The following is a 27927-nucleotide window of genomic DNA, read 5'->3' as shown; positions in this document are numbered from 1 at the left end:
ACTGAGGGGTATGAGCTACGAGGAGAGACTATGGGAATTAAGCCTCACGTCACTGGGAGACACAAGAGTTACGAGGGACATGATCACCACATACAAGATTCTCAGAGGAATTGATAGGGTAGATAAAGACAGACTACTTAACACAAGGGGCACACGCACTAGGTGACAGGTGGAAATTGAGTGCCCAAATGAACCATAGAGATATTAGAAAGAGTTTTTTCAGTGTCAGAGTAGTACACGAATGGAATGCATTAGGAAGTAATGTGGTGGAGGCTGATTGCATACACAGTTTCAAGTGTAGATATGATAGAGCCCAGTAGGCTCAGGAACCTGTACACCAGTTGATTGACGGTTGAGAGGTGGGACCAAAGAGCCAGAGCTCAACCCCGCAAGCACAACTAGGTAAGTACTAAAAAAAAAATCCTAGGACCAGCACAACGTTTGGAAAGAGTGGAGTCAAGATTACAGAAATACAGGAGAAGAGAGACAGAAGAACAAATACAGAAGAGTAATACAAGAGAAAGGAGAAATACAGGAAGAGAGACAAGAACAGTCTCCGTGGTGTAGTGGTAAGACACTCGCCTGGCGTTCCGCGAGCGCTATGTCATGGGTTCGTATCCTGGCCGGGGAGGATTTACTGGGCGCAAATCCTTAACTGTAGCCTCTGTTTAACGCAACAGTAAAATGTGTACTTGGATGAAAAAACGATTCTTCGCGGCGGGGATAGTATTCCAGGGACCATAGGATTAAGGACTTGCCCGAAACGCTACGCGTACTAGTGGCTGTACATGAATGTAACAACTCTTGTATATATCTAAAAAAAAAAAAAAAAAAAAAAAAGAAGAGACAGAAATACAGAAGGAAAGAGGAATGAGGAGACGAGGGAGAGAGTGAGGGGAGGAAGGAGAGAGAATGAGGGGGAGAAAGGGTGTGGGGCGTAGAAGGAGAATACCTGAAGTTATGAGAAGGGGCAGAAGAGGATTCAAGAAAGAGGGAAGAGATGATGTCGGTAAAAGAAGGGGATATAAGATGGGGGGTCTATGACGGGGGGTAGCGAGAGGGGGGGGAGGTCAGGCAGAGGGTAGAGAGGATGGGTACCAAGGAAAGTGTAGATAAGGTGAGGATCGGTCAAGGAGGAGGATGAGGGGACGATAGGATGTTAAGAAGGATAGAGAGGAACGAGGGAATATTGAGAGAGGGGGATAGGGAGGGCGGAGGTCATGGATGGAGTAGGGGGGGGAACTGGTTGGGGGGGGGGGGGTCAAGGAACTGTGCCAGGAACCACGACTTTCTCGTAAGCTTTCTTGTCGGCGTCATATTCTTGTTAAGACTTGCTCTCACTCACTCTCACACAATCTCACCCCTCTCTCACACACACACACACAATCTCACCCCTCTCTCACACACACACACACAATCTCACCCCTCTCTCACACACACACACACAATCTCACCCCTCTCTCACACACACACACACACAATCTCACCCCTCTCTCACACACACACACACACAATCTCACCCCTCTCTCACACAACACACACACACAATCCACCCTCTCTCACACACACACCCTACAATCTTCACCCCTCTCTCACCACCCACACACTCTCACCCCTCTCTCACACCACACACACACACATCATCATCCCCTCTCTCACACACACACACACAATCTCACCCCTCTCTCACACACACACACGACAACTCACACTCTCTCACACACACACCACACAATCTCACCCCTCTCTCAAACACACACAAACACACAATCTCACCCTCTCTCACACACACACACACAATCTCGCCCCCTCTCTCACACACACACAACACATCTTCGCCCCTCCTCATCACACCACACCATCTCACCCCTCTCTCAACACACACACAATCTCACCCTCTCTCACACACACACACAATCTCACCTCTCTCACACACACAACACTCTCCCCCCTATCTCACACAAAGACAGGACACACATCTCACCCACTCTCACACACACAAACAATCTCACCCCTCTCTCACACAAACACAATCTCACCCCTATCTCCCCCCCAAACACACACACAATCTCACCCCTCGCCCACACACACACAATCTCACCCTCTCACACACACCAGCACACAATCTCACCCCTCTCGCAAAAACACACACACAATCTCACCCCTCTCACAAACACCACATCCTCACCCCTCTCTCACACACACACACAATCTCACCCCTCTCCTCACCACACACACACAATCTCACCCCTCTCTCACACACACACACAATCTCACCCCTCTCTCACACACACACACAATCTCACCCCTCTCTCACACACACACACAATCTCACCCCTCTCTCACACACACACACAATCTCACCCCTCTCTCACACACACACACAATCTCACCCCTCTCTCACACACACACACAATCTCACCCCTCTCTCACACACACACACAATCTCACCCCTCTCTCACACACACACACAATCTCACCCCTCTCTCACACACACACACAATCTCACCCCTCTCTCACACACACACACAATCTCACCCCTCTCTCACACACACACACAATCTCACCCCTCTCTCACACACACACACAATCTCACCCCTCTCTCACACACACACACAATCTCACCCCTCTCTCACACACACACACAATCTCACCCCTCTCTCACACACACACACAATCTCACCCCTCTCTCACACACACACACAATCTCACCCCTCTCTCACACACACACACAATCTCACCCCTCTCTCACACACACACACAATCTCACCCCTCTCTCACACACACACACAATCTCACCCCTCTCTCACACACACACACAATCTCACCCCTCTCTCACACACACACACAATCTCACCCCTCTCTCACACACACACACAATCTCACCCCTCTCTCACACACACACACAATCTCACCCCTCTCTCACACACACACACAATCTCACCCCTCTCTCACACACACACACAATCTCACCCCTCTCTCACACACACACACAATCTCACCCCTCTCTCACACACACACACAATCTCACCCCTCTCTCACACACACACACAATCTCACCCCTCTCTCACACACACACACAATCTCACCCCTCTCTCACACACACACACAATCTCACCCCTCTCTCACACACACACACAATCTCACCCCTCTCTCACACACACACACAATCTCACCCCTCTCTCACACACACACACAATCTCACCCCTCTCTCACACACACACACAATCTCACCCCTCTCTCACACACACACACAATCTCACCCCTCTCTCACACACACACACAATCTCACCCCTCTCTCACACACACACACAATCTCACCCCTCTCTCACACACACACACAATCTCACCCCTCTCTCACACACACACACAATCTCACCCCTCTCTCACACACACACACAATCTCACCCTCTCTCACACACACACACAATCTCACCCCTCTCTCACACACACACACAATCTCACCCCCTCTCACACACACACACAATCTCACCCCTCTCTCACACACACACACAATCTCACCCCTCTCTCACACACACACAATCTCACCCCTCTCTCACACACACACACAATCTCACCCCTCTCTCACACACACACACAATCTCACCCCTCTCTCACACACACACACAATCTCACCCCTCTCTCACACACACACACAATCTCACCCCTCTCTCACACACACACACAATCTCACCCCTCTCTCACACACACACAATCTCACCCCTCTCTCACACACACACACAATCTCACCCCTCTCTCACACACACACAATCTCACCCCTCTCTCACACACACACACAATCTCACCCCTCTCTCACACACACACACAATCTCACCCCTCTCTCACACACACACAATCTCACCCCTCTCTCACACACCACACAATCTCACCCCTCTCATCACACACACACAATCTCACCCTCTCTCACACACACACAATCTCACCCCTCTCTTCACACACACACAATCTCACCCCTCTCTCACACACACACAATCTCACCCCTCTCTCACACACACACAATCCTCTCCACACCCTCTCTCACACACACACAATCTCACCCCTCTCTCACACACACACAATCTCACCCCTCTCTCACACACACACAATCTCACCCCTCTCTCACACACACACAATCTCACCCCTCTCTCACACACACACAATCTCACCCCTCTCTCACACACACACAATCTCACCCCTCTCTCACACACACACAATCTCACCCCTCTCTCACACACACACAATCTCACCCCTCTCTCACACACACACAATCTCACCCCTCTCTCACACACACACAATCTCACCCCTCTCTCACACACACACAATCTCACCCCTCTCTCACACACACACAATCTCACCCCTCTCTCACACACACACAATCTCACCCCTCTCTCACACACACACAATCTCACCCCTCTCTCACACACACACAATCTCACCCCTCTCTCACACACACACAATCTCACCCCTCTCTCACACACACACAATGAGGAGTATGCAGCCCCAGCATGGAGTCCATATCTAGTCAAGGATAAGACTAAACTGGAAAAGGTTCAAAGGTTTGCCACCAGACTAGTACCCGAGCTGAGAGGTATGAGCTACGAGGAGAGACTACGGGAATTAAACCTCACTTCGCTGGAAGACAGAAGAGTTAGGGGGGACATGATCACCACATTCAAGATTCTTAAGGGGATTGATAGGGTAGATAAAGACAGTCTATTTAACACAAGGGGAACACGCACAAGGGGACACAGGTGGAAACTGAGTGCCCAAATGAGCCACAGAGATATTAGAAAGAACTTTTTTAGTGTCAGAGTGGTTGACAAATGGAATGCATTAGGAAGTGATGTGGTGGAGGCTGACTCCATACACAGTTTCAAGTGTAGATATGACAGAGCCCGATAGGCTCATGAATCTGTACACCTGTTGATTGACGGTTGAGAGGCGGGACCAAAGAGCCAGAGCTCAACCCCCGCAAACACAACTAGGTGAGTACAACTAGGCGAGTACAATCTCACCCCTCTCTCTCACACACACAATCTCACCCCTCTCTCACACACACACAATCTCACCCCTCTCTCTCACACACACAATCTCACCCCTCTCTCTCACACACACAATCTCACCCCTCTCTCTCACACACACAATCTCACCCCTCTCTCTCACACACACAATCTCACCCCTCTCTCTCACACACACACACAATCTCACCCCTCTCTCTCACACACACACACAATCTCACCCCTCTCTCTCACACACACACACAATCTCACCCCTCTCTCTCTCACACACAATCTCACCCCTCTCACACACACACACAATCTCACCCCTCTCTCTCACACACACAATCTCACCCCTCTCTCTCACACACACAATCTCACCCCTCTCTCTCACACACACAATCTCACCCCTCTCTCACACACACACAATCTCATCCCTCTCTCACACACACACAATCTCTCTCTCTCTCTCTCTCTCTCTCTCTCTCTCTCTCTCTCTCTCTCTCTCTCTCTCTCTCTCTCTCTCTCACCTTTCTTTCCCTTCCCACTCTCCACTTCATCAACGTCCCCCTTCCATTGGTAGTGTCGCCACCGGTTCATCAGCCTTGCAGCCTTATTAAGTTTCCTAGTGGGGTTATCACCCCCACCCCTGCCTCGCCCCCCTCCCTTTCCTACCCCCCTCCTTGCCTCCCCCCCCCACCCCTGCATCCCTCCTCCCCCAAACCCTCCCTTCACTACCAAACAACTTTGAGGGCTCAATCCTCACTACTCCCTTCCCCCACGTCTCCATCTTGTCCCTCGCTCGTTCACACCCTCCTCCTGGCCCTGTAAGCCTCCTCTTTCTCTTCCCACAACCTCTAAACCCCATTTCCCCCTTCTTCCGTAGTTACTGAGCCTCTGTTTCCTCATTCCCATCATCTTCTATTGCCCTCAGGTGCGCGTAGGCCTCGGGCCTGTCCCGGGACACCCGCTAGAGACCCACAATCAATTAATGACATCAAAGCCGAGCGAGTTGGTGCCTTCACGGGGCTGTATGGGACCTTTGGTTGGTGACCTTACGCCAGTACTTTCAATACGTCGAACACATCACTGTACCACATTACCCAAGTACAAACGCACACAAGTGTACATACGCACTTACGCCGCATGGATGAAACACACACACACACACACACACACAAATAGAATGCGTTAGAAACACGATAGAACCCAATAGGGTCAAGCACCTGTACACCAGCCGATTCTCTAGGGTTACTACTCGTCAAAAGCTGTCAAGTGTTCTTGACGGATAGTGGTCACTAGGGATAGGTGCTCAAGGGACGTCAAATACTTTCAAATTGAATAGATGTCTCGAAGAAAAAAATTGTTAAAGGGATTTTTAGCCATTTAGCTGAGTGGAAACGTCACAGAATGGATAGATACCGAGTGAACACGTCGCAGAATGGATTGATACCGAGTGAACACGTCGCAGAATGGATAGATACCGAGTGAACAGGTCACAGAATGGATAGATACCGAGTGAACAGGTCGCAGAATGGATAGATACCGAGTGAACAGGTCACAGAATGGATAGATACCGAGTGAACACGTCACAGATTGGATAGATACCGAGTGAACACGTCACAGAATGGATAGATACCGAGTGAACACGTCACAGAATGGATAGATGCCGAGTGAACACATCGCAGAATGGATACCGAGTGAACACGTCACAGAATGGATAGATACCGAGTGAACACGTCACAGAATGGATAGATACGGAGTGAACACGCCACAGATTGGATAGATAGAGTGAACACGTCACAGAATGGATAGATACCGAGTGAACACGTCACAGAATGGATAGATACCGAGTGAACACGCCATTTAGTCGATGGACGATGAGAGTGAAAACACCACTCAATAGCTAGATAATTGGAGTGAAAACAGCACTTAATAGATAGCAGCCGAGTGAAAAACAGCACTTAACGTACAGGCTCCGAGTGAAAGCACCACTTAATGGCTTGATAGCGAGGAGAATAGCCATCAGCTGCGAGAGAGGAGGGGGGGGGGCGAGGAGCGACCAATCACCTGCTGGCTGAGGGTCAGGCAAGTGACCCTCAGCCACCACTGGCTGAGGGTCACTTCCTCACAGGGGAAGTGCCAGTGGTGGCACTACCTCACAGGGGAAGTGCCAGTGGTGGCACTACCCCTGCCCGGCCCTCCGCACCACTGTCACCACAAGTGCCAACAGAAAGAAGCAGCTACCAGAAGCAACAGTGCCAACAGTAGCAAACGTAGAAACAGTAGCAATAGTAACGATAGCATCAACAGGAGTAACGGTGGTAACGGTGGTAACGACAGTGATGAACAAACCAAACACACACACCAGAAGATGAATAGACGACGACGTTTCTATCCGTCCTGGACCATTATCAGGTCGACTGTGATCAGGTCGACTGTGATAGAGGATAGACATTATCAAGACAATCGACTTGATAATAGTCCCAAGACGGTCTGAAACATCGTCGTCTCCTCATCATCTTAGTGTGTGATATGGTCATCACATCTTCAGCCATGTTATTGTGACTCGTTGTCTCCAGTGACGATGCTACCAGCTGCACTGCTACTTGTAAAGGCAGCAGTGACAAGTAGCAGTAGCAGCATCAGCAGCAGAGCCCCACTGTGGTTAAAGCTGCACCTGTTGAAAACCCGACACTGTAGCTGCTCCTGTAATCCCCCTCCACCTGCTGCTGCTGCTGCTACTGTTATTTGCTGCTTCTGCAAGCATTATTGCTTTGGTTCCTCGTGCTATGGTTGCAAGTAGTGTGTTTTCTCAATACTCCTTCCTCGCCAACCTGTTTCTATATTATATATATATATATATATATATATATATATATATATATATATTTATATATATATATATATATTTATATATATATATATATATATATATATAATATATATATATATATATAATATATATAATATATATATATATATATATATATATATATATATATATATTCATTCATTCTCTTCACGACCTAATTCCACCGTTGTTTTAATGAACGTCTTTGTTTCAGTTTTGGCACCTGGTTAATGTACATTAACTCCACGACTGAACAAGGTGAGCGCAACACTATGGGAATAAATTATAATTATCCGGAAGTTGAAACACTGTACTTTATCCTTATATTAACATCTGGTAATTTAAAAGAAACACGCGCTCTAAACACACACACACACACACACACACACACACACACACAGACACACACACACACACACACACACACACACACACACACACACACACACGCACGCACACACACACACGCACGCACACGCACGCACGCACGCACAGGACAAGTGGAATATACTTAGGAAAAAAATAAAGGAAGGGAAAGGAAGGGAATTATCAGGGGGGAAAGCGCCAAGCCATTACGCCTATACAGCACTGGGAAGGGGTCAGAATAAGGATTTGAGATGGGACGGGGGGGGGGGAAGGGATTGGTGCCCAACCACTTGGACGGTCGGGAATTGAACGCCGACCTGCATGACGCTCTACCGTCGCTCTACCGTCCACCCTAAATGGTTGAACAAATAAAATACAGGAAATAAAATCCGTACACAGCCTAACTGTAGCCATATCCGTGCAGGCGATCACTGTAACCTGTATACCACAGCTGACTGATGAGCCACAGGCGGGGAGCTGAAGCTCAACTCCCGCAGAAGCACAACTAGGCGAGTCCTCACACACACACAAACCAGTCATTATCACCGAAAAAGTTGGCCCAAAACCCAACGGACACTATAACAACCCAGAGATAGTGGTTCACTTTCCATGTGAACCACTATCGTCCTGTTCGACGCCCCCCCCCCCCCACCCCCACACACGCATGGTTACATCACCACTGAAACCCGTCCTTTTTTCCTCAAAAAAAAATATATAAATATGTCAAGTGCCGCGAATCGCGTATTTTGCAGACGGAAGCCAAGATGGGAGTAGCGAGGCGGCGTGTGGCGGGAGCGGCTCTCTGGCCGCCACCTCCCTTAAAGAGAGGCTGATCACTGCGTGTGTGTTCCGGCCCTCACTCGTCCCCCACACGCGGTCCAGGGCACGCGCAGGGGGGCGCGGGGACGATCTAGGGGAGGTCCAGGGGAGCGCGGGGACGGTTCAGGGAAGCGCGGGGACGGTTCAGGGAAGGCGCGGGAAAATGTTAGGGGGCGAATAGGGCAGGAATGAGGTCAATTTGGGCAGGAGTTTTCCCACGTGGTGCATGATAAGATAGAGTTTGGGCTTTTGGGTCCCGCCTCTCAGCTTGTAATCAACTGGTACACAGAGTTTCCGTACCGGGGAGCCGCTCGGCCGAGCGGACAGCACGCTGGACTTGTGGTCCTGGGTTCGATCCCAGGTGCCGGCGAGAAACAATAGCCAGAGTTTCTTTCACCCTATGCCCCTGTTACCTAGCAGTAAAATAGGCACCTGGGTGTTAGTCAGCTGTCACAGGCTGTTTCCTGGGGGGTGGAGGCCTGGTCGAGGACCGGGCCGCGGGGACACTAAAGCCCCGAAATCATCTCAAGATAACCTCTCAAGATAACCCATTGGTCTCATCCATATTTTGAGCCATATATGAGTCTACCTCTATCACTTCAGTGCATAGTATACAATATTTATACACAAATGACATCGACGAAATCGCAATGCCTCTATAGCTCATTGGGCTACATAATTTATATGTATCCTATTTGTGTATTCAGCAAGGGGCGCTTATTCAGCCCATTTAAAATAGTAATAGGCATCTATTAGTCTCAGGAGAATATGGAGTTGCGCTCAGATTGTCGGTCTGGAGTCGTCTCTGAAGGGCGCAAAGCCAGGGTAGGTTGATATGGGGGAGAAGCTGTTACCCAAGCAGCAGGTCCTCCCCCTCCCCCCTTTCTCCACGGCGCCGAAAGTCTCCAATGGAAAGGCCCCTGTAAATTCCCCCTAAGAATTGTGTTCCTTGTATTTCCCCTCAACTCTCCTGTCTTCCAGTGACGTGAGGTTTAATTCCTGTCGTCTTTCATCATCAGTCATGCCTCTGAGACGGGAGAGACGACGACTAGACACTCATCCTCAACTTTCGCCCATGTAAACCCAGCAGTAAACTGGGGACAAGGTTGTAAGCCGATTGGCAGATCGTACTCCAGAGCAAGACTGGCCATAGGAGGGGGAGAAGTAATTAGTGAGCTAAAATACCGGACGGTCAGGAGTCGTCTGAGAAAAACTGGTTTGAAGCACGGTACGGTGTTGATGCGCGGTACGGTGTTTGACGCGCGGTACGGTGTTGATGGGCGGTACGGTGTTGATGGGCGGTACGGTGTTGCCATCATCGTCGTAGACAAGTAAGTTAAAAAAATAAAACGGTACTCTTGATTCATTACAGTAATGGTTTTTGAAGCATTTCGTTACGAACGTAAGTGATGAGACACGTACAGTGTGACGGGTGGGAGAGGGAGAAAGGGGGGGGGGGGGAATGGGGGAGGGAGGAAGGGGTTTTTAGAGAATAGGAACGGGGGTTTAGAAGAGGAGGGGTCTAGGATAGGGGGAAGCGGGGGTTTGGGAGAGGGGGAAGGTGGGCTTGTGGGAGGGAAAGGGAAGCTTCGGGGATGGGGTGGGCTTCAGCGAGGGGTGTGGGCTTCAGCGAGAGGGGGGGCTTCAGCGAGGGGTGTGGGCTTCAGCGAGGGGGGGGCTTCAGCGAGGGGTGTGGGCTTCAGCGAGGGGTGTGGGCTTCAGCGAGGGGTGTGGGCTTCAGCGAGGGGTGTGGGCTTCAGCGAGGGGTGTGGGCTTCAGCGAGGGGGGGGGGCTTCAGCGAGGGGGGGGGCTCCAGCGAGGGGGGGTGGGCTTCAGCGAGGGGGGGTGGGCTTCAGCGAGGGGGGGTGGGCTCCAGCGAGGGGGGGTGGGCTCCAGCGAGGGGGGGTGGGCTCCAGCGAGGGGGGGTGGGCTCCAGCGAGGGGGGGTGGGCTCCAGCGAGGGGGGGTGGGCTCCAGCGAGGGGGGGTGGGCTCCAGCGAGGGGGGGTGGGCTCCAGCGAGGGGGGGTGGGCTCCAGCGAGGGGGGGTGTGGGCTTCAGCGCGGGGGGGGGGTCTTCGGAGAGGGGGGGTGGGCTTCAGCGAGGGGGTGGGCTTCAGCGAGGGGGTGGGCTTCCGGGAGAGTAGGGGGGGGCTCGGAAAGGAAATCGAAGGAAACCGATATAAAAAATTTAAAAAATCTGGAAGGGGGAGGCCGGGGGGGGGAACTCACCGCCAGACAAAAAAAAAACGTATAAACCTTCACGTCAATATAATTTAGCCGGAAGCAAGCTGCCATTCCTCCCCCTCCCCCCATTCCTTCACAGAGGGAAGAGAATACCACCTCCCTCTCCCAGAAGTAAGAGGCAGCCTACCTACCTCACAGAATCAAGACGCTGCCTTTCCCCCTCCCTCACAGAGGCAAGGAAAAGACTTCCCCTCCCACCCCCATTCTGCCCTACAGAACAAAGAAGCTGCCCTATCCCCCCTTTCACCGAAGAAAAGGCTTCCCTCTTCCTCAAAACAGTACAATATCGCAGCCCTTCTCATAGAAGCACTAAGCTACTCCTGTTTCCCCCTATACTCTGTTGTTGTGCTCGGAAGCCAATCGAGGTTTTCTTTGCATTCGTCCGATTGTTGAAGGTTGATTACCTATCAGAGCGGCCCTCAGATAGCCCTGGCAGTCTTTGTTCAGTTCCTATTGTGCAGCTCTCGTCCCATCTCCCAAGGGGAATACAGCAGGGTAAGAAGGATACAGCAGCCGGTGTAAGGATAGAGGATACAGCAGCCATACAATAGGTAAGACCGGACGATCATACCAGGACATGATCACTACTCATCACTTCAACACATTATACATCACCACTGATGACCACCATTATTTCCTCAAGAGGTCACGACGCTCTAAGATGTCTTCACGCCAGAAGAAATTGTTGACAATGAACCGACGACCCTAGCAAGTATGGGGAAAGGCCTCGGTTCTACCCGGTTCTAGGTCGTTACTTTAAAATGACCAAACACCACGTTGGAAAATGATGGAACGAAGTCGTTTCGGTCTGTCCTGGACCCCTTATTAAGTAGTGAGAGAGAGAGGACCTGATAATGGTCCAGAACAGACCGAAATGTCGTCGTGTCTTCATTTTCAAACGTCTGATTTTGGTCATAGCCTCCCTCCCTCCCCCTCTCCCTTCCTTCCCCAGGGCCTCCCTCCCTCCCTCCTCTCCCTTCCTTTCCCCGATTCCCAGCCCTCCCAAGCTCTTCCCTCCCTGCTCAAGACAAAGGGAGAACACAGAAGCTGTAGTCTTCATTAACCTGGGGGTATAACAACATGATGAGTGGTACTCACCACGGGAGACATCTCCCGTCACGCAGGGTGCAGTCGCACCTCCACAGATCTCCAGTATCATCTATTAATACTGGTAATGGCTCAAAAGAGCCACCACTTACGGGCTATTCATGCCCGTGCCACCTTTTGGATGGCTTAATCATCAATGAATGGTACTCACCCAGGAGGGAGGGCGAGACAGGAGTCGGACTGGTCAGAAACGTCAGCCTCGTAGTGACTGGCGGTCAGCAGGTCAGGGGTCAGCTTGCCCAGGCTCACCTCATCCTCCCCGCCGTCATTCGTTCTGTAACAGTTAGTTTAGTTCATTTATTATGCACCCCATACCCATCTTGTGGGCGGTAGTGGAAAGGGTTACAGAGGCACATAATGGGCTCAGGGACTGAACCCCACAATTTTAGCTAAGCAAGTTACAATCTTGATGAGCTAGTTACAAAATTCAATACAAGTCGTCACATCAACAATGGGTTCGAGATCGACCTCAAGTACAGGTTCTAAATTAAGCAACTGACATATGTGGAGAGCTAGTGTCAAAATTGATATGTTTGTCCTGCACACCGCCCCCCCCATCCAGTGGTGGATAGGTTACAATCACTTAGTTACTACCTACAGTTAGCAAACTGGGGATATTTGGCTAAAATTTCTGGTAGCAGAACATTTTGAATGAAATATTGACACATTGCTGGGACATTAGTTATAGAATTGTCTCTAAATTCACGTATCTTTTCGCACTCCATCACATAGTGACGTTGCGTTCTGTAACATCAATCACAATACTAATTAATGGTTCTCCTTATGGTTTCACTTGTTAGACTTCTGGAGGTCCCACTTGGCCAACTGGTGACCTTTCTCAGGATGTTAAGCCACAGAAGTTGCCTGTCTGACTCCCACGTTCCTAACTAGGTGAACAGAAGTGTCAGTTTAAAGCAAACGTGGCAGAAACGCTTGTCCTATCGCAGGGACGGAGCCCCGGTTGTAAGCCGAAACCGTAGACCATTGTGCTATATCATAATCCCAGAATCACATACAGGGTTCGACTCCACAGGATTAAGAAAGGTCTCTTGCTTCTTACCGCCCTCTGCCGGGCCCAACACGCATAATACACGCATATCATGCGTATATCATGATATATACGCATATCATGCGTATATATCATGATATATACGCAAGATTAAACGCAACTTGGCACGAGAAAATAGCGAGGTAATACAAAGAAGTACACTTAACGAAGTTAGATAAGAGGATAGAGAAAGAGACACGATAAAGATTTCATTTCAGAAACTATGGGAAAATCGTCAATAAATTCAACTATTGGTTTACAATCACAAACGCCAACTGGATATGCCGCATTACAATGGTGTCTGTGTATGGAATTTCGAACAAATGAATATGTAATGAATTATCTAAAAGTAATTGGTAAAGTTACTTTATTGAATTCAAACTGACGGTGATTTATTGAATAGTTACGTTAGGCAATGTAGCCATGACTGTTGCCATCACGTGATCACCGCTGGTCCAGTGCGCGGGGCCATGACGTCGCCATGAAACCTTTTTTTTTTTTAATACAATCTCACAATAGGAAAATCAATTTTCCTCCTTCTCACTCACCTTTTTCCCCACCAACAGTCTTCTTACACCCCACCCTCTTCCTTTCTCCCTCACCCTCTTCCTTTCTCCCCCACCCTCTTCCTTTCTCCCCCACCCTCTTCCTTTCTCCCCCACCCTCTTCCTTTCTCCCCCACCCTCTTCCCTATAACTTGTTTATTCCTGAAAACGGATCTTCAGCAAACATTTAATCATGTTGACATTTCGCAGACAGGCTGCCAATAGTGCGCGCATTTTTATATTTACATCCAAATGTTTACTGCAAATGTTTATTGATCAAATATCCTACGTATCTACTTATATTTCCATCTTGTTATGGTTTAAACATGTGTGGGTTTAGTGTGTGGCACAGTGGTCAACATAGCCACCTCACAACCGCGGGTCCCGCGTTCAATCCCCGCGGGGGAAAAAAAACAGACGTTTGGGCAGAGTTTTCTTCCATCTGATGCCTACAAATCGTCTTATCATCATCCGAATTGGATGATACATGTTGCGTGAATATCCGTCTCACCGCTGTAATGGTGAAGAACACATTGTTTTACCAATATTTTATTCAGTTTTATTCAGCTTGCTTTTATTCAGACGTGAACAATTATGCAGGCGATGAGTCACAATAACGTGGCTAAAGTATGTTGACCAGACCACACACTAGAAGGTGAAGGGACGACGACGTTTCGGTCCGTCCTGGACCATTCTCAAGTAGATTGTGAATCGACCATTCTCAATCGACTTGAGAATGGTCCAGGACGGACCGAAACGTCGTCGTCCCTTCACCTTCTAGTGTGTGGTCTGGTCAACAATTATGTTTAATTTCTCTGTGGTACGCCTGTTTAGTCCAACTAGAATCCAGAACGTCCAGGACAATTTAGTGTCCAGCCAGAATTGTAACGATTTGTGTTAAGTTGTTACGAGTAAAGACCAGGGGCCAGATTCACGAAAGTATTTACACAAGCACTTACGAACCTGTACATCTTTTCTCAATCTCTGGCGGCTTTGTTTACAATTATTAAACAGTTAATTAGCTCCGAAACCCCAGGAGGCTGTTTATAACAACAACAACAGTTGAATGGGAAGTTTTCATGCTTGTAAACTGTTTAATAAATGTAACCAAAGCCGTCAAAGAGGGAAGAGAGAGGGAAAAAGAGAGGGAAAAGAGAGGGAAGGAGAGGGAGCTAGATGAGGAAGAGAAAGAAAGAGCTTAGAAACTTTCCCCCATTCACGATACACTCAACATATATTCGGACACGCTATCCCTTTACTTTGTACTGACCGTAAAAATCTGTCAAACATCTGAAGGGGGTTAACAGACGCCACTACACTATTTCCTGTTGACCAAACACAACCACACTTCCTGATATATGTGTGAGTGAGTGAGAGAGAGAGAGAGAGAGAGAGAGAGAGAGAGAGAGAGAGAGAGAGAGAGAGAGAGAGAGAGAGAGAGAGAGAGAGAGAGAGAGAGAGAGAGAGAGAGAGTGTTATCAGGGGAAAACTATATAGCACTGGAAAAGGGGTCAGGATAAGAATTTGGGATGGGACGCTGGTGGAAGGAATGGTGCCAAGCCATTTGGACGGTCGGGGATTGGAACACCGAACCTGCCTGAAGCTCAACCATCGCTCTACCGTCCAGCCCAAGTGGCTGGACACCTCCGAGTGAAACAGTGCAGAAAGCCCGGAGCCACTTACATGTTCTGTGGCACGGTGACCATAAGGTTGAAGGCGTGTGCTGCCAGCTGCCCCGTGGCGTGTGTGGACGGGGGTCGGTCCCTGGACCTCGACCTGCTAGGGGACGGGCTAGGGGAGCGGGAAGGCACGGACCCGCCCCTGCTGAGCGACCCCTCAACCCCCAGCTGATGCATGCTGTTCTCCACGCTCGGGGATCTGGAGACATGGCCTGAAACACAAGGGATGTGTAAAGATGCAGGAAATACCAGAGCAATACCCTAAAATTATCTAAGCACCCAGTACTTCCATTATTACGCTTGGATTTCCTATAGTACCCCTTACAAAGACTAGCATTATGATAACGAATATCTCGCTATGTTACCTCAATTATCGTGAACTTTATCTGTGATGAAATTGCATCGAAATATAGCAAGATCTCACTAGGGGAAGGGTCGAAATACAGCAAGATCTCACAAAGAGGTAAAATTTAACAAAAATATGTATAATTATTATTATTACCTGCTACTTAATTACATGAAACAAAACATGAAAATTTCATGCAAGACATACAATTTTAGAAATCAATTACAGCGTAATATATTTGTCAACTCAAGGAACTCTTCTCTCTCTCTCTCTCTCTCTCTCTCTCTCTCTCTCTCTCTCTCTCTCTCTCTCTCTCTCTCTCTCTCTCAACGCTACTAGCGAGGTATTATGGTGTACACCAATCACAGTTGGTGTACAACTATTTGATACATTCCCCAAGGAAGATGTTTGGCCATGGGACCATCAAATATGGTTTCAGAGACTGATGCAGCGGCAGTTTTCCAATCGTCTTCCATTTAAACACAGACCGTAATCTGTATGCTAAAGGAACACTTACAAGTCGAAGGAATCGCTGTTGTCACTTAATGCGCTTGTCGCAAATCATTCTCTGGGCTGGTGGTTTGGCTAATGCCAAGAAGCCTTAACTACGATTAATATGTTATGAAACGCCAGTTCAAGAGGATTTTACATACACGGTATCTCTCTGGCCGTGATGATAAGCAGTCTTATAGGGACACGGGGAACCCACATATATATACATATATAATCTGTATGCTTAAGGAACATTTACAAGTCGAAGGAATCGCTGTTGTCACTTAATGCGCTTGTCGCAAATCATTCTCTGGGCTGGTGGTTTGGCTAATGTCAAGAAGCCTTAACTACGATTAATATGTTATGAAACGCCAGTTCAAGAGGATTTTACATACACAGTATCTCTCTGGCCGTGATGATAAGCAGTCTTATAGGGACACGGGGAACCCACATATATAGTCCAGCTCTTGTGCCAGGTAAGTCCACTACGGGCTCACCATAGCCCGTGCTACTTGTTACAGCCCCGCTCCTGTGCCAGGTAAGTCCACTACGGGCTCACCATAGCCCGTGCTACTTGCAACTTTTTGTTCCGAGTAGCTGAATCTAAAACTACACACACACACACACACAGCCCATTATTTTGATGATGGGCTGATGAAGGATATAGGCTTCCTGTCACCGACAAAAGGAATTATTAAATAAACCTGACAAAAGTCATTTGGCTATCTATCCACAATGAGAATGCCTAAATTAAGTGAGCAGCTAATAATCCAGGCATATAAGTCCCTCTAACCTTAGACATAACGCTTAAAACATATATAGACCTCGAAATCATAGTGGCTGTACAAGAATGTAACAATTCTCGTATATATCTCTAAAAAAAATCATTTGTTATAACCAATTTCATAACAAAGGTGTAATAATTATGTGAACGACTGTGTTGGATTCGGTTTGCGCTTCCGTTTTGACGATAATTGGGCACCATCAGCTCTAGCCACTTACTGAGAACGCTTAGAAGTCATATCATACGCATTTGTTAATTTCACAAAAAAGGGATGACTTTATTCTAAATGTACGAGTCTCCCGTGTTAGATAAGTAGAAAACTGCATTCTCTCTTTCACTACCATAGAAAATGGACGCGTTATCAAAGACTTTATATTTCGGGATGACTTTAGTTAATTATATATTTTCTTAATCCATCTCGCCTACACATTATAATAAAGGAAGTGACAATGTTTCGGTTCATCCTGGCCCATTATCACGTCGTGTAAGGAAAGAGTGGTAGAGAAAGTCAGTATATAAGCTTGATATATATATATTATATAATATATATGGATGTATATATCCTTATATATACAAGGTTTCGACCCTTCTCTCCATGTGAGATGAAAGGAGAGAAGGCATTAAGTATACCACAGGAGTTAAAGAAAACTACTGGAGGCCTCATGTCAAATAACAACAATGGTGAAATAGAGACAAAAGACATAGCAAGAAGAAAAAGAAAAACAAGACTTAGCTTATGTTAGCTTAAAAAGACAAAGCCGTCGCCCAAGCAGCACTAGACAGTGCTTCCTTTAAGCACTAGACCTTTAAGGCTTCCTTGAGGTTACCTTAAGATGGTTTCGGGGCTTAGCGTTCCCACGGCCCGGTCCTCGACCAGGCCTCCTGCGTGTCCCCACACCAATATCCCGGGACACAAGCTGTGTCCCGGGAACTGAACTTTATCATCCATGTGTCTTGGAAGATTGGATTCCCAGATACAATCACTTATCTAATGAGAGCTGTGCTTCATTCTCAACACATAATTCACATATACCCTGAGTTGTATCCATACAAGATTTTTCTCTTATTTTTGTATTAAAAGTGATGTAAATACCTGTTGACCAGACCACACACTAGAAGGTGAAGGGACGACGACGTTTCGGTCCGTCCTGGACCATTCTCTTGGTCCAGGACGGACCGAAACGTGGTCGTCCCTTCACCTTCTAGTGTGTGGTCTGACTCTTGCTGACCATGACATCACGTCCATTAATACATGTACAAAACGTGAGCACATTCCCATCTGTCATGAAATTTCATTTAATATTTTATCCTGGCATCAGGTTCCCCTCTGTTCTCCTCTTAACTTAATTACGAAACACGTAACACTAGTAACTATCTTTTTAATTAATTATCTTTTTAAGTCCCCCCTTCTCCCGAAAATAAAAATCACACACGCACGCACAGTCATGTGTGTGTGTGTGTGTGTGTGTGTGTGTGTGTGTGTGTGTGTGTGTGTGTGTGTGTGTGTGTGTGCGCGCGCGCGCGCGCGCGCTAGAGAGAAATATATGCAGTAGAAATAATAGAGGAAAAATAGACTAGTTAGAAAGGAGTGGTCCAAGAGCTAATAGATCGATTCTGCAAACACACAGTAAATGCACACACATACTGACTAGAATAAGGTTGCAAGTAGCACGGGCTATGGTGAGTCCGTAGTGGACTTACCTGGCACAGGAGCGGGGCTGTATGAGGGCAACCTTCCTATCATGTGAAAACACTTAAAAAAATTCTGATAGAGACATGGATCTAAGGATGGTTCTGGATAGAAAACTGCCACATGAGGACCACATAGAGAAAACTGTAAGAGAAACCTATGTTACACTTTCCAACTTTAGAATCGATTTTAAATACACGGATAGCGAAATATTAAAGAAGCTGTTTACAACCTTTGTGAGACCAAAATTGGAATATGCAGCGGTGGTATGGTGCCCATGACTCATGAAACACATTAATAAACTAGGAATGGTGAAAACAAGCAACTAAATGGCATCCGGAACTGAAAAATAAGAGCATCGTACAGGTGGACCTGAACACAAGCCCGCGCCCGAACACAAGCCCGCGCCCGAACACAAGCCCGCGCCCGAACACAAGCCCGCGCCCGAACACAAGCCCGCGCCCGAACACAAGCCCGCGCCCGAACACAAGCCCGCGCCCGAACACAAGCCCGCGCCCGAACACAAGCCCGCGCCCGAACACAAGCCCGCGCCCGAACACAAGCCCGCGCCCGAACACAAGCCCGCGCCCGAACACAAGCCCGCGCCCGAACACAAGCCCGCGCCCGAACACAAGCCCGCGCCCGAACACAAGCCCGCGCCCGAACACAAGCCCGCGCCCGAACACAAGCCCGCGCCCGAACACAAGCCCGCGCCCGAACACAAGCCCGCGCCCGAACACAAGCCCGCGCCCGAACACAAGCCCGCGCCCGAACACAAGCCCGCGCCCGAACACAAGCCCGCGCCCGAACACAAGCCCGCGCCCGAACACAAGCCCGCGCCCGAACACAAGCCCGCGCCCGAACACAAGCCCGCGCCCGAACACAAGCCCGCGCCCGAACACAAGCCCGCGCCCGAACACAAGCCCGCGCCCGAACACAAGCCCGCGCCCGAACACAAGCCCGCGCCCGAACACAAGCCCGCGCCCGAACACAAGCCCGCGCCCGAACACAAGCCCGCGCCCGAACACAAGCCCGCGCCCGAACACAAGCCCGCGCCCGAACACAAGCCCGCGCCCGAACACAAGCCCGCGCCCGAACACAAGCCCGCGCCCGAACACAAGCCCGCGCCCGAACACAAGCCCGCGCCCGAACACAAGCCCGCGCCCGAACACAAGCCCGCGCCCGAACACAAGCCCGCGCCCGAACACAAGCCCGCGCCCGAACACAAGCCCGCGCCCGAACACAAGCCCGCGCCCGAACACAAGCCCGCACCCGAACACAAGCCCGCACCCGATATGACGGCACGTAACATCCGATTTATTGATTGATGAGGACTAAGCCACCCAAGAGCCCGAACAGCCGTAAGCATACATCCACAAAGTCAAAACTGTAAAAGTCAAGTGGGATTAAAATTGAAACATGACATTGAAGCCACAATTAAATAAAAAAAATCGCAGAGAACAAATCCCCGAGTCACAATTTCCAACATGCTTAACAAAACTAATTAATAAAGCCATAAGACTTAACTTCACAAGAGCTATACGCAAGTCTTTCGAGCGAGACTTATTGAATGACTTAATAAAAAAGCCTAACAGTAAAAACGGTTCCTTTTTTAAAGTGCGCGCTAATTTGCAATGAACTTTCGCCCAAATTTAGTTTATAAATCACTAGCAACCTTGGTGAACCGTTGGGTCTGTTGCCAGTCACAGCGCCAGTGATTACCGTACAGAAAAAGGTTACATAAGTCCTCACTTAAACTTTTTAATACAATTTGCCTGGGTAAAAGGTCTTAAATTTGTGAGAGTCGTGGAGGGACTTGAGGTAAGAGTTGGCGGGAAGCCCGTAGTGGCCCCTGGCCGTCTTGGCGGGAAGCCCGTAGTGGTTACTGGCCGTCTTGGCGGGAAGCCCGTAGTGGCCCCTGGCCGTCCTGGCGGGGGAAGCCCGTAGGGGCCCCTGGCCGTCCTGGCGGGGGAAGCCCGTAGGGGCCCCTGGCCGTCCTGGCGGGGGAAGCCCGTAGGGGCCCCTGGCCGTCCTGGCGGGGGAACCCCGTAGGGGCCCCTGGCCGTCCTGGCGGGGGAAGCCCGTAGGGGCCCCTGGCCGTCCTGGCGGGGGAAGCCCGTAGGGGCCCCTGGCCGTCCTGGCGGGGGAAGCCCGTAGGGGCCCCTGGCCGTCCTGGCGGGGGAAGCCCGTAGGGGCCCCTGGCCGTCCTGGCGGGGGAAGCCCGTAGGGGCCCCTGGCCGTCCTGGCGGGGGAAGCCCGTAGTGGCCCCTGGCCGTCCTGGCGGGAAGCCCGTAGTGGCCCCTGGCCGTCCTGGCGGGAAGCCCGTAGGGGCCCCTGGCCGTCCTGGCGGGGGAAGCCCGTAGGGGCCCCTGGCCGTCCTGGCGGGGGAAGCCCGTAGGGGCCCCTGGCCGTCCTGGCGGGAAGCCCGTAGTGGCCCCTGGCCGTCCTGGCGGGAAGCCCTGGCGGGGCCATCACAACCTTTATGTAGTCCTTGGATTATGTTGTGGGAGGAGCAGCAAGAACAGCTGCAGCGTCAGGCTCTGACAGGAGCATCAGGCTCTGCAGGTGGACTGCGGTGGCGCTACCCAGTGGTCCGGAGCGCCAATATAGATCCTCCTCTTGAAATGCGGAGAGAGGGAGAGGGACCAGCCGGCCTTCACTGACAGGATACATTGTATACATGCTGGAGGATCTCGCTGTAATTGAAAGGTCGCGCGTGTGAAGCTTAAAACACCACCACTTGGGTTGGGTAAGCTTAACACCACCACAACAAAGCGGTTCTGGTGAATCTTAACTCCATCACCACGCGAGTAGAAGCTGTTGGGATCGAACTGTCGAAAACCCAACACATTTAAAATAGGTTTCCTCTGCAAGTGCTTTTCTTATGCTTTGTAATCAAACTGGATACTTTGATTTTTTTTCAGGTGTCAGTCTCAGCATGACCCTTGTCAGGTGCGACACTTAATTCTCTGAGATTTGACTGAGGACAAGGAATAATTTTGGAGAAGACTACTGGCTATATTCAGCTATATCACTAAAACACGGGGGTACATTATATGTACAGTTAAAGAGATATAGATATATAGATATATAGATATATGACACTGTACTTGTATGTACAGTAATATATACACCAAAACCTTATGTATATGCCAATAAGATGGCCGCCACTCGTCAGTCGATTCAACTCTTAAGGACCATCTACTTCTCGGACTGGGTCCAATAAATCCAGAACAGCGGTCGATTTCCGAGACGTCATGTGAAGTCGACCATGCCACTACGTCCTAAGGTCCGTGTCGCTGGAGGTGTGGAACACCCTGTCACAGCTGGGGCAAACAGGTCACACACAGACAGAGACAGAGACAGAGACACAGAGACAGAGACAGACGACGACGGCATGTCGACCGAATGGGAGTGAGTAGAGTACTGTTCATGCTCTGACCAACACTCATTACCTCGCCCGGTGATTCTGATTGGCTAACAGAATTCCCGCCACCGGACGAGCCACACCGTGCTGACCGTTAACGACCTTCACGGTCGTTAACCTTGTTCTCCCTGTAATATTGATAGCATTACTATTAAATAACAGTGCCTTTTTTTATGCGACGCAATAACACGATAAGGCATTCCGTAACACAGCTTAACACCATCACCACGTGAGTAGCAGCTTACCACCACCAGCCGCTTCTTGATCTGCCACTCCGGAAAAGCAAAGATGCATTAGACGAATGGACCAGTTGTCCGATAAACAGCCATCCACACTTCCTTCGAAATAAACATTCTATTCACCTAGGCTGAATGTCTGAGTGGACAACGCTTCGGATTCGTAGTCCTGGGGTTCCGGGTTTAATCCCCGGTGGAGGCGAAGACAAATGGGCAGAATGTTTCTTTCACCCTGATGGCCCTGTTACCTAGCAGTAAATAGATACCTGGGAGTTAGACTGCTGCTACGGGTTGATTCCTGGGGGGTGGAGGCCTGGCCGAGGACCGGGCCGCGGGGACACTAAGCCCCGAAATCATCTCAAGATAATTTGAAGAAGGCTCTATAGGCTCTATGACCTGGATCACTAACTACTTTTGAGAGCTTCAGCAGTAGAGGTCGTCAGGGGGAAAGTTGAAAATACCAGTTTGACAGCAGGTTGGTGCTTCTGGGAAACTTTTCCTTATTAAGGTCACTCAATAGCTCGGTCGATGGAGCTTCGGCCTCACACACACACGCGCATAGTGTCCACGGTTCGAGTCTCCAAGAACCCGTGGTGACTGGAACGGGTTGTCCGTCATCTCAGCAAATACGTTGACATTTTTACGGAATCGATCAATCCGGTAAAAATATACCAAGTATTAGTAAACCAAATTACTATATACTGACCAAATTAACGTAATACTGACGTTTTCTATGCATCGGCCTCGAAAGGTTGGGTGGGTTGCTTGGGTTAGTACGCTTCGGGTTAGGCAAAACAGTTGCATTTTGTACGCAGAGGCAGATCCTCTAGACAGTCTAGAGGACGAGCCGGATCAACACTAATTATAAAGCCAAAGCGCGCTGATCCTTCAAATAATCCCTGGATTACTGGACATGCAATCCTATAATCCCCATAACAAATTAAATTATTGTTCCACTAATTTAATTTTAATCCGGTTTGCACTCACATCATTAATGAGGCGTTGATTAGACAGGAGGAACTGGCCCATTAATGGGGGGGGAGACAGAGGGAGGGAGGGAGAGAGAGAAGAGAGAAAAGAGAGAGAGAGAGAGAGAGAGAGAGAGAGAGAGAGAGAGAGAGAGGAGAGAAGAGAGATACAGATACAGAGAGAATTATATTGACAAACATAAATCCCTGGTAACAGTATTGGAATCCGATACAAGAGTAAAATGAAGCCCCTACCACCGTGCTGCTGCTGCTGCTTTAACATGTAAATACCAACAGGGTGATAATACCGACCACGAAGCTGTTCACTAGTATCCAGGAAGTCAAGGGTTAATGCTGTTAATTGGCACTTGTAATCATGTAACCTGCACCTCTTCTCCCCCCCCCTCTCTCCCTCCCTCCCTCTCTCTCTCTCTCTCTCTCTCTCTCTCTCTCTCTCTCTCTCTCTCTCTCTCTCTCTCTCTCAAGAATGAGAGAGAGAGAGAGAAAGAGAGAGAGAGAAAGAGAGAGAGAGAGAGAGAGAGAGACCTTGGTCGGGTGAGCAACAGGTGTCATGCACTAACAAATAAGTCGTGGAAGCCATCTCCGTGCTAACTTTTATGGCCGGATTTGACTCGAGAAGAAATCGAACTTCAGATGAGTTGTCAAGTTAGACACAAAACTATGCAATAAGGCTAGCAGTCACGGCATAAAGAGTTAGAACATGCTTCTGGTTGTCACTGTCAGGTAAGCACCATCCATCACCATCAGTCCCTATCACCACCTGCCATTAGCACCACCGTCAACCACCATATCCGCCACTACTACTAGTCACTATCACCACCTACCACTAATACCTTTCAATTCTTATTATCTTAATATAATCATCTGCAGGAAAGTCTTGGGCAAAGCGCTGATAGTGAAGGACAATCGACTTGATAACGATCCAGGACGGACGTGGTCGTCTCACGGGAGACATCTCCCGTCACGCAGGGTGCAGTCGCACCTCCACAGATCTCCAGTATCAGCTCTTGATACTGGTAATGGCTCAAAAGGGCCTCTACTTACGGGCTATTCATGCCCGTGCCACCTTTTGGGTGGCTTAATCTTCATCAATCAATCACGTGGAATCACTCTTCCTCCTCTGGTGTGTGGTTTGGTCACCATAACTCTCTCTGTACCCCGGTCAATATTATTGTGATGTAATGTAATGGAGAGGTTGTTGTTTTAGATTCAGCTACTCGGAACATAAGTTCCAAGTAGCACGGGCTATGGCGAGCCCGTAGTGGACTTACCTGGCACAGGAGCATACAAGTAGCACGGGCTATGGTGAGCCCGTAGTGGACTTACCTGGCACAGGAGCGGGGCAAGTAGTACGGGCTATGGTGAGCCCGTAGTAGACTTACCTGGCACAGGAGCGAGGCAAGTAGCACGAGCTATGGTGAGCCCGTAGTAGACTTACCTGGCACAGGAGCAGGGCAAGTAGCACGGGCTATGGTGAGCCTGGAATGAAGAGGTAAATAGCCTCCATAATGTACAAGGTCTGGGTTAGGCAGACAGGAACGTATGCCAGGTGAGGGGGAAGTTAGTTGCCCTCTGAGGGGAGCGAGAGGCCGTAGAGATAGAGTGAGGGAAGGCTCCTCTTTCATAATACTCTGACCAGTGCCGAGTGGCACTCTTCCCTCCCGAGAGGATTCCAGGCACTGGTCTGAGGGCACTCCAGCACCTGCCATCTTAAGGTTATCTTGAGATGATTTCGGGGCTTTTTAGTGTCCCCGCGGCCCGGTCCTCGACCAGGCCTCCACCCCCCAGGAAGCAGCCCGTGACAGCTGACTAACACCCAGGTACCTATTTAACTGCTAGGTAACAGGGGTATAGGGTGAAAAACTCAGCCCATTGTTTCCGGCGCCTGGGATCGAACCCAGGACCACAGGATCACAAGTACAGCGTGCTGTCCGCTCGGCCGACCGGCTCCCGATCTGCCATCTGTAAATTTCAGTCCATAATTTTAAATTTATAAAATTTCTTCATGACTGTAAAATATGAATGAAGGTGGCCGTTAAGTTGATCAAAGAGAGGAAATTTTGTCTTCATTTTCTTCTTGCGTCTTGAGTCGGTGTGGAAAATGTATTTTCATCTCCAGAGGGCGTTAGGAAATCTTAAGTCTTCCTCTTGAGTTTTTAGGGGATCTCGCACTCTCTTACCCATCCCCCTATCTACCCAGAATAAAAATTCGGAGAACCATAAGGGATAAGCATATAATAAATACATATAGAGACTATTGAAATAACAACGAATATCCACAAAAACTTCCCAATAATCTAGCAACGAGTCAATTAATCGGAAAATTCTCAATTACTGAAAAAAATTTGTTCCGTTTCAATTTTCTCCCCAAACATCCCAATTTTCCAGAGTCCTCGACCTCTTTTTCCGTCTCTTCCATCTAAGATGAAAGTTTACAAGAAGATTATGCAAATTGTTAGCGTTGGCTCCCTCGTGTTTAAAAGCCTGTTGTGGGACTTCATTTCCATAAACAACACTTTATTAGACGACTTCTATTTCAGTTAGTCCAATATCCAACTTCCCAAGGGAGCGTCGTGGGGGCCTCGGAGGACCGTCGTGGGCGCCTCGGAGGACCGTCGTGGGCGCCTCGGAGGACCGTCGTGGGCGCCTCGGAGGACCGTCGTGGGCGCCTCGGAGGACCGTCGTGGGCGCCTCGGAGGACCGTCGTGGGCGCCTCGGAGGACCGTCGTGGGCGCCTCGGAGGACCGTCGTGGGCGCCTCGGAGGACCGTCGTGGGCGCCTCGGAGGACCGTCGTGGGCGCCTCGGAGGACCGTCGTGGGCGCCTCGGAGGACCGTCGTGGGCGCCTCGGAGGACCGTCGTGGGCGCCTCGGAGGACCGTCGTGGGCGCCTCGGAGGACCGTCGTGGGCGCCTCGGAGGACCGTCGTGGGCGCCTCGGAGGACCGTCGTGGGCGCCTCGGAGGACCGTCGTGGGCGCCTCGGAGGACCGTCGTGGGCGCCTCGGAGGACCGTCGTGGGCGCCTCGGAGGACCGTCGTGGGCGCCTCGGAGGACCGTCGTGGGCGCCTCGGAGGACCGTCGTGGGCGCCTCGGAGGACCGTCTCACTCTCTGGAGATCAGCCAAATATAATTTCCGTGTGAAGGCAGAAGAGGAAATGGATTTGGAACCCCCAGAGATTTTTGCTGTCACGGGGTCAGAGTGATTCTCTAATGGCCAGAAGGACCTTCTGGCCATTAGAGAATCACTTGAGGGCCTTGGCTGAGTCCTTGAGGGCCACAGTCCTGTCAACAAATAACTGTCAATTTGACCTGTATCTCATTCTAGATATGTCTCACTCCCACGTATTAGCACCACAGACGACCCAGTACCAGGGACCGTACTGAGCAGACAAGCCAAGAGCAGCAGTGGTAAGTATTGGACATCCTGGTTACAGTGGTGGTGCTGCCGCCTGTCGAGCGAGACCAGTACTATCAGATTACTGCGTCTCTCTCTCCAATTTTTTGGCGCTAATTGTTCGCCCGAAATGTTAATAGTTTAGAGCTGTTGGGTAATGAGGCAATCATGGGTAGTGGGGTTAATCGAGTTAATTAGTTCCCCTTTCAGACAGTCAATGTTGACATGTTGAATGAGAGAAGGGTACGGAAAGAGGAATTGGGAGAGGGGAGAAAGGAAGGGAATAAAGAAAGGATGAGAGGGAAGAAAGGGGGATGGGAGGGAAGGAGGTATTACTCCTGATAGAGACGAGCGTGAGGGATACAGCATTACTCCTGCCTGCCTGCCTGCCTGCCTGCCTGCCTGCCTGCCTGCCTGCCTGCCTGCCTGCCTCCCTCCCTGCCTGCCTGCCTCCCTGCCTGCCTCCCTCCCTGCCTCCCTCCCTGCCTGCCTGCCTGCCTGCCTGCCTGCCTGCCTGCCTGCCTGCCTGCCTGCCTGCCTCCCTGCCTGCCTCCCTCCCTGCCTCCCTGCCTCCCTGCCTGCCTCCCTCCCTGCCTGCCTGCCTGCCTGCCTCCCTGCCTCCCTGCCTGCCTCCCTGCCTGCCTGCCTGCCTGCCTCCCTGCCTGCCTCCCTGCCTCCCTGCCCTCCACTACACCTTCTGGGTCAACACCTCACCTGGACCTGAACAAACACACACTGTGTCAACACATCAATCTCCTGCTTATTTGTCAGCACGTCTCCTTCCCAGAGAAGGTTTGGGCAAGTAATGGAAAGGAGACAAGATTTGGGGAGGTGATATAGGTTTGGGGAGAGGGGAATAGGGGAAGAGACGAAGGGAGAGGGGGAACAGGAACGAGGGGAGAAGGGAGGTGG

At 50.0% G+C, this 27927-nt stretch overlaps 1 protein-coding gene across 8 annotated transcripts in view; it reads right to left on the bottom strand.

The window, feature by feature from the left end:
* The window catches only part of LOC123745054 (uncharacterized), a 249725-nt gene that overhangs the window by 140725 nt on the left and 81073 nt on the right, over window positions 1-27927 (bottom strand). For 7 of the 8 annotated variants that reach the window (XM_069306287.1, XM_069306286.1, XM_069306285.1 and 4 more), the window contains 2 exons: window positions 15663-15870; window positions 12538-12660 (listed from right to left, as the gene is read on the bottom strand). In XM_069306287.1, coding sequence (XP_069162388.1) covers window positions 12538-12660; window positions 15663-15835 — 296 coding nt within the window. In that variant the 5' untranslated portion in view covers window positions 15836-15870. Of the gene's footprint in view, window positions 1-8971; window positions 9018-12537; window positions 12661-15662; window positions 15871-27927 lie in introns of those variants that run through there. The other variant, XM_045725347.2, reaches the window with a different exon arrangement.

Source organism: Procambarus clarkii, chromosome 57, assembly GCF_040958095.1.
Source record: "Procambarus clarkii isolate CNS0578487 chromosome 57, FALCON_Pclarkii_2.0, whole genome shotgun sequence".
NCBI lineage: Eukaryota > Metazoa > Arthropoda > Malacostraca > Decapoda > Cambaridae > Procambarus > Procambarus clarkii.
This window is presented reverse-complemented; position numbering and strand designations above follow the sequence as displayed.